Source organism: Centroberyx affinis, unplaced genomic scaffold (assembly GCF_046629955.1).
Source record: "Centroberyx affinis isolate AG114_WGS23_722 - 3 ecotype Tasmania unplaced genomic scaffold, CSIRO-AGI_Caff_v1 ptg000472l_1, whole genome shotgun sequence".
NCBI lineage: Eukaryota > Metazoa > Chordata > Actinopteri > Beryciformes > Berycidae > Centroberyx > Centroberyx affinis.
Window position 1 is genome coordinate 418424 of NW_027279130.1, and position 18672 is coordinate 437095.

Below are 18672 nucleotides of genomic sequence, written 5' to 3' on the forward strand. Positions count from 1 at the left end.
TGTCATTTTATTACATTAAAGCTTTGTTTGTTTTAGTTAAATTAAAGGATAAGGCCAGTGTTTTTTAATGCATTGCTTACCGTCAACAAATCCTATGAAAATAACAAAATCAGCAATGATTTTGTTTTGCCAACAAGTCTCGTCCATGTAGCCGGTGCCCAATGCAGCCATGTCCCAGCAGCCATAGAACTCCATTATATTAAAAAAAACGATTAAAAACACGTCAAAGAGCCATGCTGCATATTTCATCATCACGATGCACCGGGCCAGCCGACTTTTTCCTCAAACAACTTAATAAGCCGGCTGTAAAGACATTTGCGATCTCAGGAAAGTAGTTCCGTAGCACCGAAAATAGTCCCCGGCGTAATGAAGAATTTGTTCCCATTTGAATTTGATTTGGTAATAACTACTGACTTTAACGCCTGACTTTTTGCAGCGATTTTTAGCTTACAATTGGAGCTAATTACTTCCGGGTTGAAGGCTAAAAACGGTACATGGGAAGTCAGACAGTAACGGGAGTAGAACAAACGCATTGTTGATTTTCTTATTTTCATAGGATTTGTTGACGGTAAGCAATGCATTAAAAAACACCGGCCTTATCCTTTAAGTATAAAATGATGCCATGGAGTTTTCCCAAGAAAGGACACAAATTTGTTTACGTTCTAATTGTAATTTTGACCCAAAAATACGGTTGTGTGTGTTATTGTTGCTTGAACCACAAGCCACTTACCTCATAAAATAGCTGCAAAGTTAGTTTTATGAATCTTTCAAAAGGACATTGTTCACATCCTTTTTCTGACTTATTTCCCTTTTCACTTTTTCCAATGTATCATCTACCGAGATTGTCTCATACACAGTCCCTCCTTTTGTACCAAGCCCAATTGTGCATAAGCACACCCTTATGATAATCCACCTCTTTTGCTGTAAAAATGTTTTCATCATGCTGAGAAAAAACACATTTTCCCCCCAACAGGCTGTTCAAATCCTGTCATTATCCCTCTGTATTTGCATGACCCATAGAAAACATTCACAGCCAGCAGTCAGCCAACGGTCAAAGGATTACACAGGCGGGTCGCATGAGGCTAATCCATACCCTGATCACTGTTGTTTTTAATGCAGTAAAACATAGACCATGGCATTTAATCTGCTGCTGCTAATGCCATTGGCCATGGTAATGGGATAGAGCACAGACTGATCTCGCAAAGTACAATGAATTCATTTTTTACAGACTGTTTTTCCATGGTATTTCCACTTTGTGAGATAGGAGACGGTGGAAAGAGAGAGAGATAGGGAGGGCTTACATGCAAAAAAAGGTCACCGGCAAGAATCCATGACATTATAAATACCTTCGACCTTTGAGCCGCTAAGATGCTTCAGACATGATTTCCTTTTGAAGCACAAACTAGTTTTAGAGGCTCGTAGCAACTGATAATGTTGGATGATGAAAAAACTTGTCAAAATGTAATAAAACCTAAAACCAGATTATATTATACCTTCTTCAGACTGAAATTGTAATAATTAAAAAAGTTGCATCCCTTGTAATGTAGTAATGGCTGGAATAGCTGTAATAATGTTTTACAATGTAATGGGTTAGGGTTACATCATATTATATTTTGACAAGTTATTACATCATCAGTTGCTACAAGACTGATGCTGTTTTACATTTTGTAATGCTCAAATTTTGTTGATGTCAAGTTAAAACCTTGTAATTCCAGTTTTGGTGATTTTCATGTTTTACCTTCAGCATTTGGTATCAAACAGATAAAATCCCAGAGCCGTTTTAGTCAAAGTGCATTGATTGTAGCCAGCCAAGACACAGGTAGTAAAACTTGAGTGCACCCAAATGATGCAAGCCTTAGGTATTCATCAACAACCTTCCTCTCTTCCTCTGCCTCTGCTTTATCGCCCCATTAGCCACGCTTCCACTTTCTAGCCCGGGAAGCTCTTTTTAGAAGCGCGAGGAGTCGAGCGCGGAGGCCGGCTCGGCCCGGACCAGACCAGTGGTGTCTGTAACCTAGATTCCGAGGCCTCGTGGGCTCCGGCGAGGCCCGGGGGCCTCTTATCCGGGCCCTTCCTCTGAAAAAAAAAGAGGAGGCGGGAAAAGATCGATGTGGAGCGGCAGGAGAGAGGGAGGGAGGAGGCGGGAGATTTCCATGCGCTTGTGTGTGGCCTCAATCCTCCGCCTTCCCCTGTTCTAGTACTCTCTCTCTCTCACACGTTTTTTTTTCTCTCTCTTCCCCATTCCAGCTGTAGCCTAACTCACCTGTCCTCGTAGTCTCTATTAGGATCAGGCTGATATATGGCTTTGCTGATACATGGGGTCGATACTGGCTGTCGGCCAGTCAGTGAGCTTCCTCCCTGACCCCAGCTAGTGAATATTGTGATTATTTTTATATCAGATGTCCGACCACATAAATCATTCCGGCGTGGTGTGAATTTTTAGGCATGAACATTGTCAAATTTAAAGATATCCGCTATCAGTTGCTTCAATGACAAAAATCCCAGTATCCGCCCTCAAAGACCCATATCGGTTTAACCCTAATGTTTACTATAAATTGACCTCATGCAGGTGGGTAAACTTTTAGGTTTTTAGGTTTCAAGTGGAGAGTTTTAGTGTCCTATAATGGTCTCCATGCTGTCTCCGAGGCTTTTAGAATAGACTTCTGGGTGAAACATTGAATCCTTGGAAATTTCGGGGCATGAAATTGCTCAAATTGAAAGGCATTTGCACAAAATATTAGCAGGTTGAATCCAAAAAAAAAAAAAAAAACCCATCTCGGTCTCGGCCTTCAAAACCCATTTCAAGCTATCTCTAATCTCCTTGTCTTCCTCCCTCCTCTCCTCCTCTCCTCCTCCTCCTCCACCTGCCCCCCTCCCTCCCCCCCTCTCCGCTAGTCAACTTGAATAAATCACCACGAGCAGCACGAGCGCACCTGAGCGCAGGGCAATGCTTCTGCTAAGGCTTCCTCCTCAGGCCTCAGTGGGCTTATCCTGACCGCAAACACACACACACACACACACACACACACTCTTGGGCATGCTCCTCTGGTGTATGCACTGACAGAACTCGGCGCGTCCGGGTGTCCGGCCAGGCGGAAAACGCTAGACTGTAAGACCGGGGACGAGGTCAGGAGGTCGTCGGGCGCAAGTCCCGGCTGAGGGGGTAGGGGGGCGTGGGGGGGGGGGGGGACCTGCGGACCCTGCGAGTTAAAGATTAATCCCTCCGTTCGCTCCGGGCCGCAGCGCTGGAAAGCACAAGTCCTTACCGAGAACACAATGAGCTTTACCCAGCAGCGCCAGTCCAACCCTCCAGCCTGGCCTCCTCCCTCTGAAACAGCCCCATGCGGCTCTCTCTCTCTCTCTCTCTCTCTCTCCCCTGCAGAGAGCTGTTAGAAAATGGCCCGCTGACACAACAACCGCGGGGTGAGGTGGGGGGGGTGGTTGTTATCGACTCCACTATACCGTACAGGTCTTTATTTCCAGAGGTTTGGTAAATCTGCCTCCACCGTACCTGCAATCCGCCGTTTAAAAAAAAATACAGTTGTTTTTGCCACTCGGCCGGTTTCCATTGGCAACTGCAAATCAGATTCTAATTCTGGCTCGACACCTGAGTAAATGTTAACGGTTTCAGGTGGGGATGGGAGCGCTTTCCTTTACAGATATAGCCACTTAACACTCCACCGTCTCGCCAAGGGAATTGAGATGCTTTCTTCCACTAGTCATATATTACTTTGCTTCTGTATATATACAGTGCTGTGCTAAAGACTTAGGCACCCTAGATTTTTTTTTATAGACATTTCTTAGAAGTCTTAGATGTTTATTTGTTTTCTGCATTAGTGTGTCAGTAGACTGCTGTTTATTGTACATTTTTTGATATTCAGAAACTTTTCATTTCATTCGTTTTGAAAGCATCTTCGCTTTATGGATATCTTTGACATATGCCTAAGACTTTTGCACAGTACTGTATGTGTATATATTCTGCAGGCTCTGGTTCAATCTGATTTAAAGGGATACTGGAACACTAATGATTGATTGATTACATATTTATTGTAAAATTGATCAATACTACACCGATTGTCTATGGGAAGCTGAACCTGAACTGACTCTGATACATTTTGATCGCATTCAACACAAGCATGCATGATTATTATGTGCTATTATTACTATCATGCTGGATTTCAATAGAGAGTTTTAGTGTCCCATGATGGGCTAAATGCTTTTCCATCCTGTCTAGAATAAAATTCTGGGGGAAACACTGAATTTTGCATTTTTTTTGGCATTTAAATGGTCAAATTTAATGATATCAGCTCAAAATATCGGCAAACCCATATCGGTCAAACCCTAACGCTCATATGATTAATTTGCTGTCTGTCAAAAAAAACACACGTTGCTCCTTTTATTTGAAGTGCTGATGAGGTCGCATCTATCATAATGAATCTTCCTCTCTCGAAAAATTTAATATGGAGACAGTCTGTGCAGGTTTGTTTCCCTGCAAAAGCACAACACACACACACACACACACACACACACACCCTCCCGCACACTACCACATTCTCACTTCATTTCATTTCCCTAACTTGTTATTCAAAGAGTCGCCTATGTTGTTTTTATAAACTTCTCCTTGTCGAGTCTTAGATGTTGTTTGTGTCGGTGTTTGTTATCTCAATTTTCCCCCGCAATCTCTTCTGGAGTGAGACATTTTCATCATCTCCTCAGTGTTGAACTAAACTATACTTATGTATTAAATATAATGCAGCCAACAATTCCAATGTTTCAAGAACTCGTTAAGTAGAAATGAATGGAAAAATGTGACTCACATCATTATAAGGTTAAAGCAATTACAACAACCCGTACTGAGACAAAGAAAAATGAATTAAAATATGTACAATATGGAAATATACTAAAAAAAAATGAAATGTATGCAGTATCCAGTAAGTGAGAAATTATAAAAAATATCAAGATATATGCAATTGATCACAAATGAGAAAGATAATGAGAATATGGAGAAAACAAATATGTGAATTTATGTCTTATATGCATATTATGCAAATTATGTGTGTATAGTATTCACATTCAGAGGTCTACAGAGGGCCGTACATATGCACAGAAAGCACCATAGTTACACATTAAGGCTTTTATGTAATTGGATTTCGCCCATTGCGCTCCTGTTTAGCCTTTATTTTGTTTTCCTCTTATATAACCTTGCACTAATTCAAGTCTGGCATAAGAAAACGTTATATAAATGAAGACGTTATTATTAAGTTTTATCATTTGACCCCGGCAAGGGAAGCAAAAAAGCCCAGCAGACAGTCCGCCATGATGATAGCCTGGGGAAGATGTCGAGGGAATGAACTCAGACCTTTTTCATTATTATTTGTTGATTCAAAGTTTTTTTTTTTTTTTTTTTTGCCCCCGCCGCCTCAGTCTCGCCCTATTTCAGCAGAGTGCAGAATAAAGACGGGAAAACAAAGCGGCTTTATTTTGTCTTTCCCGTCAGTTTATAGGGTTTCATTTAGTTTGAAATAAGGTTGTCTGCGAGGTGCAGGAGCTGTGAATATTGAACCGTTTTTCTCAGCATGCGGTGCAATCCCCATTTCCTCTAGATGTGATGCATCACGCAGTCGGAGTAAGTCAGCATACCAGGGTTCCCTGTGGTTATGGAATTCCTTGAAAATCAAACTAATCAAGCATTAGTTGTGTTTGGAAACCAGACCATTCACCCCTTTAGAAAAACAACATTAAAGAGTAACTAAACCTCAAACCCAAATTTGTGGTGAAACCTGAGATCTAATGGTGAAAAGTAGGGTACTGAAATGGCCATCTTCTATTGGCTGGTCTTTGGTGCCAGGTGATGTCACTCTATAGAGTACAACAGGTGGTGACATCAGCTGGCACCAGAGATCAGGAAAAAACATTTTAGTGCTCCAACTTAGTTATGAAAAGTCATGGAATTTCACCTAGGGGCCATGGTACAAACCCTTGTGTCGTTTATATCTTATGCACTTAAGCTACATCCCCTCCTGCAAGGCTATTTCAGAGGCTGAGTTGTGTATATCATTACTGACAACTGCTAAGGGCCTTGATACATTGCCCAGGTTTCAGTCGCTGGCTAGGTTGACATTCACACACACAGCAGTGTTGGGGAAACACCGCTGTGAACAGTTTAGTTCGACAAGCTACAGTTCGTTCACACTGGAAGAAGCTGAACTACAGCACAGTTTCCCTCTAGAGAAATATCGTGTTGTTAACCAAAGTTACTTAGGAAGTAAAACATGATGTGCATCTGCAATGTCATATAATGCAAAATCACATGACTGCACAAAATGCCACTGATTAGGTAACAAAAATTGTCCTTCATTACAAAATAGAATTTTGTGTCTGCCAGAAACTAGAGTCTAAACCAAACTGCGCTATCTGGCTTCATCAATGTTAATTTTCTGTTGGATGTAATGTCCCTCACTCCTACACTTACACCCAGTCTGGACCTAAACCCAATCCAAACCGCATCTGAATGACACAACCTTGACAATTAAAGGAGAAAATAAAAAAAGTAAACTCGTTTTTCCTCAACTTCAAACCCTTTTAAGACCTTTTAGGTTAAGATCAGCCAGGCTCTTCTCTCCTGCTCTGTCTACCAGCGATTCCAGTGTCTCCGGTCCATTTGTCGGCCATCTGTCTGACCAAAGCCATTCATTTGCACGGTTAAATATTCTCTCGTGTTTAGCTTTAACGTTTCGTGGCAGATTACAAGCGGCGGCCCCGGCCAAAAGCCACCGGCAAATCCTTACTGTTTTTCACGGTCTGGAGAAAACCAGTGTGATTGCGGTTGCATTTTCCTCTCCGCTGAACCCTCCTTATTACCATATTCACAGAGAAAAAAAAAAAAAAAAAGAAAGAAATAAAAAAGTAATACTGAAATAAATACACAAATAAATAACTGAACAGGTCAAATAAATGAGATATGAATAATTCAATCTGCATTTTGATCAATTATTTAACATGTACTGTGCAGGCTCAGAGTTCATGGGGGGGGGGGGGCGGGGGGGGAGGGAGGGAAGTTGTTTCGAGGGAGACTTGAATGATGCAACCAGCCCATTTTGGAAAAATGATGTTCAAAATCAATAAAGATATGTGATACAAAAAAAACAAAACATGTACTGTGCAGATATGCGGAGAAGGCCGCTTCAATCAATAATTTATTTCGTTTCTCGCACATTTTCACCTGTTCTCCTAAAAGTTCATCAACCACCATCTCTAATATCTAGAGGGATAAATAGTGTTATCATTTTGACAACCAAGAATTTTAATTGCCTTTTAGCCCTTAAAGAGTACCACCATTTGTTTTCATCGGAAGCTTCAAAGTGACACTTGCTCACTTTTTTCAATTTGGCACACAAACGCCTCGCTTCATGTAACGACGGATCCGCGGTCTAAGACGATAATTCACGTCTAAATATCGCGCGCTGTCATAATCCCGATGACAGCGGACGTGCGGGACGCCGATGCGGGGCAAGAGCCGCGGCTTGACTGCTGGTGGCCGCCGTCCCAGCGCTAAACCGTTCGCCCTCGGGGTCCAGATAAGTCGGTGCGCCGCAGTTGGCCCGCCGACGGGCCTTTTGGCAACCGAGCGGGCTTTTGATCTCGGAGCCGCCGGCGCCTTGTTAAAGCGGCTGTATGTCGGCAGGCTCGGGGGTCGCCGGTGGCCGCGGTCCGATGGAGAACAGGAGCCGGTGTAATGTGGTTGGCGAGCTGTGGTGCTGCTGGCAGGAAAGTATGTTAGCTGTCACTTATTGACAGTGCGCCGATATTGGTAACACACACACACACACACTACACATAACTTGCTAATACAGACTGATACAAACTAGGGTTCAAACTGTGTCCTAAACTGCAGGGAGTTAGCGCTCCGTCCAGAGGAAGCTGCACTCAACAACATTAGATCTTTATCCTCTCTTGTCTCTTTGGTTTCCTATGGTATAAAGCAGTGATTCTCAACCTTTTTCATATCAAGAACCCCTAATTTAGTCCGTATTAGGGCGACAAACTCCCATTTGATGAGGTTTTGTCTCTCAAGACCCAAATCTGAGAATATTTTTATTGTCAGATATGATTTTGTCCAGAATTCCATGACTATCTGTATTGTAGGTAGAGAGATAACAGAGAAACTATGATCAAAATAGACATTCTTCTACATTCTCTAATTGTGTTCACTTCTTGTAAATGAAATAATGCTGAAGTTTAACAATTCATCAGTTTGCTGGGGACCCCCTGCAACCCCCTCAAGGACCCCTGGTGGTCCCCGGACCCCACGTTGAGACCCACTGCTCTCCCTGACCTAACCCTAACCCTTTGCTATAAAACACCTTGCACCCTGCTAGTATTTAAGTCAGTCACTACTTGGCATCTAACCAGTGTCATTACTAAAATGAAGTCATCCTCCAACTAGACTTTCTTCCAACTCACTTCTTTAAAGAAATATTTCATTCACTTTTAAATCCGCTACAGTTCGACCACTTGTCAGAAAGCCATCTCTTGATTCGTCCGTTTTAAATAATTTCCGCCCAATATCTAAACTTCCCTTCCTGGCTAAGGTCCTGGAAAAAATAGTCGCTGGTCAGCTCATCGATCATATGAGTGGCAACGGGCTCTTTGATAAATTTCAGGTCATGTCAGGTTTTAGGGCGGGTCATAGCACTGAGTCAGCACTTCTTAGAGTCCTCAATGATATTCTTTTAGCAGCTGACAATGGCCTAACATCTGTTTTATTGCTTTTAGATCTTGCTGCAGCTTTTGATACAGTTGACCATGTGATTTTAACTGAACGTCTTAAGCATTGGGTTGGCTTATCAGGTGCAGTTTTAGATTGGTTTTGTTCCTATCTTTCTAATAGGAAATTCTGTGTGGCCATTGGTAACTTTAAATCCTCCTCCTCCCAATTTTCCTATGGAGTGCCTCAAGGCTCAGTCCTTGGTCCTTTATTATTCTCCATTTATATGTTACGGCTAGGTCAAATCTTTCATAAGTACAACATCAGTTTCCATTTTTATGCGGACGTCTCCCAGATCTATTTCTCGTTTGACTCCAACAACACAACACAACTGGTCAAAATACAATCCTGTCTTACAGATGTTAAAAACTGGCTCTCTCAAAACCTTCTTCAGCTAAACTCAGATAAATCAGAAGCCATTATCATAGGTCCTGACCCCTCCAGAGCATTTCTCCTCTCACTTAGGTTCTCTATCCTGTTGCATCAAACCCCAGTGCAGAAATCTGGGTGTTATCTTTGATAGCAAACTTAACTTTGACCAGCAGGTGAAGTCAGTCGTTAAATTGTGCTTTCTGCAACTTCGCAACTATCTCGAAAATTAGAACTTTTTTATCTGCTAAGAATCTAGAAACTGTTATCCACGCATTCATTTCATCCCACTTAGACTATTGTATTCCTGTCTCTCTCAATACAACCTCTCCAAACTCCAACTAGTTCAAAATGCTGCAGCAAGACTACTCACAAATTCCAATAGAAGAGTCCACATAACGCCTATTTTAGCATCTCTACACTGGTTACCTCTGCGTTTTAGAATTGATTTTAAAATTTTAATGATTACTTTTAAAGCACGTTTGGGGTTGGCCCCGGATTATATCTCTGATTTACTAACCCCTTACGAGCCTAAATGCAGCCTGAGATCCTCCGGCAGAGGTCTGTTAGTAATCCCTAGGTCAAGGCTAAAAACCAGAGGAGACCGAGCCTTTGGAATCACGGCCCCACAACTCTGGAATGCCCTGCGGGAGGAGATCAGGCAGGCTAGCTCTGTTTCTTCTTTCAAATCTCTCTCAAAAACACACTTTTTCAGAATTTTATTTTATTTGTTTTATTGTGTTTTTGTAATCCATACCTCGCTTTTCATGATTACTGTATCAATTCTACTTTTTATCTGGTAATTTCCCTTGTTTTTATGTCTTTGTAAAGCACTTTGTAACTTCTTTTTGAAAAGTGCTATATAAATAAATCATACTTACTTCTCCAAAACAACTGAAGTCAGTGGGGACCAGTTCTTCAGAGTTCCAAAAAGACCTACAGTATATTTACACCATAATTCAGTGCAAATCTAACTACAGCTGATTGATTTGCAACAAATAATGGTGTATAGATCTTTCTATTCACAGTGTGATTGTTTGGCTGTTTTTGTTTTGGAACTCTAAAGAACAGGTCCCCATTGACTTCAGTTGTTTTGGAGAAGGCTGCTACCAAGTTGTGCTGGCAGCCTCCCTGTGTGTTATATGGACAAATTTCACCTGTGTTTCATTTGGCATGAGGGTGAGTAGATGATGACAGAATTTTCATTTTTGGGTGAACTATTCCTTTAAAGTTAGACAACTAAAACAATTTGGTTAAGGTCAGGGTATGGTTTTGGTCATGGCTATTCCTTTAATGTCTTCCCATAGACAAACAGTGTAGTATGAATCAATTCTACAATAAACATGTAATCAATCAAACTTCATCGTGTCAGAGGTGGATGACACTGACTGAACCAGATCTGTTTTTTTCAACGAAAAGCCAACATCAGCCTCATAAATCGGTCTAACCCTAGCGCACACACACACACACACACACACCTGCATACACACACCTGGCCGTCTCGTCTCGCGCTAATGTGAACCGACTTCCTCTCTCCAATATGTTCCCATGTACGCCACAGCTGCGGCGGTACAGATGGCGCCCGCAGAGAAAACAATTAGACAAGCTCCGGGCCGTGTGACAGACTGACAGTATAGAAAATGGCTTTCGCCCGCGACGCCAACTCCGATTCTCACAGATCAACAGTCACCTCGGCTCATCTGCATTCTCTTTTCCCCTTCTCCCCTCTCTCTGTCTTTCTCTCTTCCCCCCCTCCCCCCCCTCGCAGATCACGGTGACGGAGACGGTGCTGTTCTTGGTCCAGTACACGTCCAAAGAGTTTGACCGGTCGGAGAAGACGGTGGCCACCGGGGACTGCTGTTACCTCAACCCGCTGGTTCGCAGGACCTTCCGCTTCCTAGGTAGGTCATGGGTATAAGGGGGGTTGTGGGGGGGGACATGGACCCTCTCAATATTAGGTGAAGAATGAACTGTCACCCCCAAAAGCAAAACAGAGCCCTTCCCTACTTCTTTAAATCTCCTTTTATTGCCTTTAAGGGCATTTTGCCAACAAATTAGACTGCCGTATTTCATATTTTCATTAATATTTGCCCTTCAGATCAGGGGTTGAGTTTAGCACTGTCTTGCTATATTTCACACTGACCAATAATTCTCCTCGCTCTCTTTCATACCTGCACACTTTTCTTGTGTAAATGTGTATCTTTTGGTTCAATCTTGCTGATGAATCGAGGGGAAAGCAGAGTTTCATTTTGGCTGCCACCATGCCCATAGAATGTCAGTGTGATTTGCTGGCTCCAGTTAGATCCAGAGCGTGTCCCTCCTCCCTCCCCCCTCCCCCAAAGTTCAAATGAAACCTACGCCGATGCTTTTAGTAAGCCTGGACCCATGTAAACACCACACTCTGATTATATTTAAATGATTGTGCTCTTGGAGTGAGCATGATGGCAAGAACATATGTGGAGCACGATTTTGTTCACATTACCAGACAAGAGTTAGGGCATGTGCATCGCTCATGGTGTGATATGGAGGCTGGAGGGAAGTGTAGTCTGTGCTGGGCTAGACCAGTACGGCCTACAAGCACCATAATGGTGACATTTTTAGATGAGTGCCATAAAAACTAATGGAGGGGTGATTTGTGAGAACAACCGAACAAGTTTGTGTCCGCTGGAAAAGCACTGAAGGCTTCGGACTACTGAGCTTCTGATTCCCTCACTTAGTTGTCGTACTTATTATGGAGAGTGTGGAATAATGTAAGCAGCTGAATTGGACGATTACCTCACTCGCAGTGTTGACAATAGTGGCATTATTGTGCGCATGTAAACATAATTGATGGAGTGAGTCTGGGAGAAAATTATTCAGAGAAATGAAATTGTTCCTATAAATTTTGCCATGTTGCTCAGAAATATGCAGATTGAACACTTATTAAGACCTTTGCAATGCTGCCTGGCACTGAATTTAAGAGGAATTTAACAACCAAAATAAAGAAACAAAACTGGCATTATTCGCCTATTTCTGATTGAACATAGCTAATGAAAGTCCAGAAACTATAAATGGGCAGAATGAGAAAGACACCTGGAAATTAATAGCTAAGGGACATGAAGTCCAATTATGTTAAGTAAAGCAGATAAGATGCAAATTATACCACTAACCCTGTTGTGGATTAATCTAAGAGTGGACAAAGAAACCTGCCATTGCATGGTGAAAAAAATAAAGGCCTCTAATAACTGGATTTCAGATACTTAAATGCTTTCTAAAGCCTTAAATTTAGGTAATTTATTTTAAGATTTTTTCAGACTTTTGAAGACCCTTGAATACCCCGTCAAAGCAAGATACTTTTATTCAGGTATTACTTTTTTCCTCTTATTTATTCGGGATTAATTGCTCTGCCGACATTTGCAACACGAGGATTTGTTTGCCAATTTCATACCTGAATGTCCTTGGCTGTCTTTTATTCTTACTTTAATTTCTTGTCTCACTCACGGCATTAATGTCAAACACACATTTACGCCCAAACGCACACGGATACAGATACACACCCCCTCCATACACACCAAAAGAAACTGATACACACAAACACACACTCACACAGTCATGCATGCCTGCAGATACACCCATAAATGGCAAAAGACGCCAATAAACTCTGGCTGATTCGAGCACACTCGCACACCCTCGCACACCCTCGCACGTGCACGCACAATCTGTCAAACACGCACTTTGCAGTTAAATGTTCGCCTCTCCTCCTCCTCTCTCTCACGCTTAAGTGAGAGGACGAGATAAGGCTGCAGAAGAGGATTATTACCTAGATCCCTGAGGGGGAATCCACTTGGCGGCCCGGCTTTACCCTCGCATTTACACATCCCGCATGCCATTCACCCTGCTCGTTAACGTTAACAGGCCTCCCGTTCCAAGCCAAAGCTCCGCTCATCCCTACGCACCTCGTCTGAATTGGTTATCAGGCATAATACTGTAGTCCAGTGCTGGGGTGACTGTCTTGGTGTTAATTGGTGTGATCTCAAAGTGCGCTTTGCAATTACTTTTTTTGTTATAATCGTCTTTCGGAGGATAAATGGCTTCAACTATTGTGTTTTCTTTGTATTTGCTCAGCAGCGACGGATCGCCACAGCAGGAATACCACCACCGTCACTGCTCGAGGAAATATTCATTAAATTAAAGAAATATAATATGCTAATTTAGTCCGGTTTCCTCCTGGAACACAAACAGGAACGGGTTCATTCCGAGACAGCGGTTTCTACCGCATGCTCTGGATGAAAGGAGGCAAATGTCCTATGATTTTTATTGGGAGGGAGAGGCTGAAGAGGGCCTTTGCCCTTTAACGAAATGCTTACTGCTCACTGATGCGAGCTGCAGAGGAGGTGAGGCGTTTGCTTCTCTTTACCAACATCAGCTAATGGGTCTGCGGTGTGCTGTCGCTGCTTCTTTACAGCAGCATTACCAGCAGCAGTTCTCCTAAACGTACAACTGCTATTCAACACAGACGATCTGGAAATCACATTACATGGGTTCGCGTCTGTATATTGCAGCACATTTGCATCGTGGCTGTTGATAATGTGTTATGGCAGTGTTGCTGGCACAGTGGGCGACCACAGCCGAATGCGTACCGCGGAAACACCGCTGCACGGAGACGGGTGAGTCGGGTCTCTCGCTACCGCTGAGCTCCCTGCACCGTCGCTAGCCTGCCTCTCCCTGAGCCTTTTGGCCCTCCTGAGTTGTTTTGAGTTATATGTGGAGGGATTTGTTGCGTGAGGGATCAGAGGGCATTAGTCTAAAGGTTTTAGAGCTCGAGGATACAGTGGCTCGACTGTCCGGCCGGGCTCACGCTGCACCTGCTGGCAAAGCAGCAGTGGAGCTGCGTGCCTCCCTTGTTCAAGTAGCCGGATTGATAGAGAGAGCCTGTGATGCGAATGTCTGTCCAGAAATTCACTGTGGATGTGTCGTTTCCTCTGTGCCACTCTCTGAAAGCTGCGGAGAGTTACAGGTGCAATAAGTACGATTTTTACTGCCCCAAAGCACTAAATGACCATAATACTGTATATCTGCAGGGGTTAATAGGGTTGTTAATCAATACCAATGACTCAACGATTACGTTTCCAGGTGCTGAGATTGCTGGCTTTTAAAAGTCGCTTTCTGGTCTTTACACTGTTTTGGAACAAAACACCCCACCCATTGGATTGCCCCTCTGCCAAGTCACCATCCAATGCGTGCAGAAGTTTAGTTATTAAAGTTTTTATTTATTTAAATATACACAAACAGACAGTATTATTACCTTTAGTTATAAAACATCCAAAGGCCCATGGTAAATGCACATATTTAGAACAACCAAAATAAACACTTAGCAATTATAGCAATACAACCAGATCATCATTGCTGAGACATCACATGATTGTCTCAGCAATGCTATGAACGAAAAAGCGGTCTCATGACCTCTTAAAGTTCTCATCTTCATCTGCGTCCAGAAGTTTATGAAACCAGAAGTTTACTTACCAACCGAGGATGTATCAGATGGTGGATTGGCCGACAAGAATGGATGGGAAGCCACAAGATTCGTTGCGAGATTGACGCATATCAAGCACACCGTCCATCTCAAACTATAAGGATGCTTCTTTGAGCTCGCCAAGAAAACATGGGAAGAACATTTTCCACAAGGCCACACTTGTTGACTTGACATGCTTGGATTTGATATTCCTTAATGCCTAGTGTCTGAGCTGCAGGTTGATGGTGAGGAAGCACGTCGTAGAGATACCGCGTATAGCTGCAGGCTGCGGCACCTCATGTTTATTCAAATTAACTCTTACGGTAGCTAGCTTGTCATGTACAATGCGAGCATACCTTACAACAGGGCTATTCAACCATGTCCCATGGGGGGTGAGTGTATGCAGGTTTTCATTCCAACCACAGACTGCACCAGGTGATTTCACTGATTAGTTCTTCCTCACTGGTTCAAGGTGTGCTAATCAGTGAAATCAGCTGCTGTAGTCTAGAGGTCTACACGGGTCTACCCGGACCCTAGGATCCAAGACCCGACCCGGGACCCGTACGGGTTCGGGTCCACGTTTTATTATGGTCAATCGGGTCCGGGTCGGGTCCCATTCTATTACCGCGGGTCCCGGGTCTGTTTATCATTATGTGTAATACCCGAGTGGATCCGAGAAGACCCGTGATCAGCGCCGATCACGTGACGAGACGAGAAACGCACGGAAGCGCTGTGTAACTTGCGTGATGATTAGGCTGACCTAGGATCAGATTACAAGAGCGAAACTAAGGTGAAAAAAACGTTGAGCGGATTCCATTATGGAGTCTCACTGTCATCTACTGGACAAACTGTAGAACGGCACAACTTGGCAAGTCGGAAACTTGATCTCCTTTTATTAGGCTACCATATGTTGTATCCGACATGATAAACGTTTTTAGCAGCAGAACGGCATTTAGCAATTTTAATTACCGGGTTTGTCGGGTCCATAAAACGGACGGGTCTCGGGTCTCTCTCTTCTCGGACATGCACCGGGTCGGGTCTGTAATATCTCGGGCAAAAAAGGGGTCGGTATATATATATTTTTAAAAATGATCAGGTCCAATCAGATCTCGGAACGAATTTCCCGGGTCCATTAGTGTTCGGGTCCATCATTTTGGACCCGTGAAGACCTCTACTGTAGTCTTTGGTTGGAACGAAAACCTGCAGACTCTTGGCCCTCCATGGCACACGGTTTAATAGCCCTGCCTTACAGTGTATGTGCTTTCTCATGAGTAGATGATCAACATCAGCGAGAAGCTCTTTCTCTCTCACCCATAATGCATTGCCTTTAGGTCTGCTGTGTCCCACAGCTATCACGCAGAAGCCGAATTCTTTCAGCATAGCTGCTCCCAGATTCTCTCTTTTGTATTTTTCTTTTCTTCTGTGGCTCGCTTTGATAATGTCAGCGTGTGCCAGTGTTCACACGAGCATGTGCATGCATGGATGTGCGTAGTTATGTGTAGGTGCTCACGTGTGTGTGTGTGTCTGAGTGTGTGTACTCATGTGCATCAGTATGTATGCTTGCACATGCTTGTTGCCAGCGTTTGCATCTGCTGGAGAGCAACACAACATCACGTGAGCCCGGCCGTCTCACAGCACCACAGCCCACCCTTTTCACTTCTGCTTAGCATTGCTTTGCATAATGACTCACAGGGCCGTGCTGTTTGGGAAAGATTAAATTTAGAACACAGCCGAGGGTCGTGGCGCTCGCACACACTCAACTTCACCAATGTGTCTTTACCCTCCTGCATTTTAAGACTCTGCCTCTCTCCTCCCTTGCGTTGTTGAACTTTGATTTGGGAGGCTTGCAAGTTCATCCACAGCCTCTTCCGTCAGTGGCAGTACGCAGACGAGTCCACATAACATAAATTTAACACAATTTAAGTTTAAAGCACACTATCACTCTTGTCAAAAACCCTCTTTCGTCAAGACCTGCTCCTCAGGGGAAAAATAAAATCATCTTATCCTCACATCCTCACAAATAGAAGGTTTCACTCTCAAGCCTTCAGAAAGCTAGAGAATTTGATTAGATTTTTCCATTACCATGTTATTGTATTTTAGCCTGCGATTATTCTATCTGGAAGTCTTTTTTTTTCTATCTGACGTTTTCACTAGGAAGAACCAGGGATGTAGTCAGCACCACCTTACTCGCGTCCAAGTCAATTCCAGGACCAGGTCCAGTACACTTTGAGTGAAGACCAGGCCCAAAGGGGGTCGAAAACAAGTCAAGACTGAGACCAGAACAATTGAGTCCTATTCAAGACAAAGGCCAAAATAGGCAACAAACCAAGTACATTTCTTTCCAAATTTAAAATAGTGATGGAGTTTCTTAAGGATCATCAGACATGTAGATCTATCTGCAGGAGCTTTGCACTACTATATTCCCCACAATATCCAACCAATCAATGTGTAGGTACTGACTAATCAATTCATAGAACTTTGAGAACCATTACATACAAGTTGTATTCCCTTAAATTGTTTGTAGTGCTGGGGAAATATAAACCAACCATGAGTAAAATTACCAGTTTTTTAACTTTTAGATAGGCAGGAAAAAGTAGACGCACCATCCAGTATAGTGGTTGCCTGATATCAGACAGAATTGTCAACTTGTTCCACTCCATTTCCATCTTCAGTCTGACATTGCCTCCACTCTAACCGATTTCCGTGGGGGAGGGGGATTCGATTTTTCCTAACCAATCACTAGAGACCAACGTATCCGCCTGAATCTAACATAATTTTAAGTCGACGCTGATGCGTAGCCATGACAACACCAGAGATGGTCCAGAAAGTATAGAGCATCTTTGACAACACGGAGCCAAGTAAAAACAAAGTATGATGTTGAGAAGACATGCCGTCTATGTAAACAGCCTCGATAGCAGTGTCTGTCTTGTCTATAGCGGCCGCCATTGTTGTTATTACTCCTCCTTGGTTCCGGCGCACAGCTTGACAACAGCTTGACAACGGCGTTAGTCCCGCCCGTGGCGCTGATTGGCTAATCGTTAGTCCCCCCCGGCGCTCATTGGACTGATCATTTTTCAACCGAGAAACTGCTGTTTCATGTCACGATGCAAGAGCAGAATCAGTCAACTCGGTGGAGTGGGCGGATTCAAAGGTCTGGACCCAGGCATGTATAGTGGCCAAGACCCAAGAAGTAGAAATAGACATGAGACCGAGACAAGTCCAAGTTACAAAAAAGTGTTCTTGACACCAGACTCAAGAACTACAGTCCAGGGAAGGGCAATGGATTTTGGGGGTCCAAGAGAGAACCAACAGACACAAATTCTAATGAGGTTTTCTTGGGAGTTTTTCCTTGTCTTCACTGAGAGTCTAAGGTCGAACAGAAGGCAGGGACCACCCTGAGATGACCCTATCCACTGAGTGAGCGGGACGGCCCAGGACAGCGCTTCTCTCCAAGAACTTTCCTCCTTAATCAACACTCAGCAACACCACAAAAAATTCTCTCTCTCCCTCGACGGCATCATTGTTTCATGATCTGTCGTACAACTTCGTCAAGCAAGGAACGGAGTCTCCAGAGGCTGCAGTGTCGGTGCCGTTGAAGTGTTTGTGGCTGCTGAATCGCAGCAGAACTCCACAGCGAGATAAAGTCTGATTCTGATTCTGATTCCATTCCCTGTTCCTCCGGTAGGATTCGACCTCCTTTCCAGGGTTGTACTGCAGTTTCAGAAAGCTCTAAAACACTGTCTCACAAAGTGGTAATCCAACAACTTCCTCACTTTTTCATTTAGTCTCCATCTTTGGTGCTCAACGCTCATTGCCGTGGTGTTTCTGCACTGTACTTCCCAGAGATCACCTGTCAGTCAAACAGTGTGTCCAGTCCTGTGACGTCTTTTACCTTGGATTTTCTGTTGATGCAGTTTGAGTTTCTCTTTTCTTTGTCTGTTCAGCCATGGTGGCTATCCCTGCTCATGCTAACTACCCAGTTCTTCTTCTGCCAAACTGGCATCTGTTGTGGTAACCCACTGTCTCAGGTCATTTATTTAGGGTG

The 18672-nt window shown here is 43.5% G+C and overlaps 1 protein-coding gene across 1 annotated transcript in view; it reads left to right on the top strand.

Annotated features, from left to right (window-relative positions):
• The window catches only part of LOC139642382 (phospholipid phosphatase-related protein type 5-like), a 71624-nt gene that overhangs the window by 15580 nt on the left and 37372 nt on the right, over positions 1-18672 (top strand). Inside the window, exon 2 of the mRNA XM_071517197.1 lies at positions 10905-11037. Within this exon, the coding sequence (XP_071373298.1) occupies positions 10905-11037 (133 nt within the window). The remainder of the gene's footprint in view (positions 1-10904; positions 11038-18672) is intronic.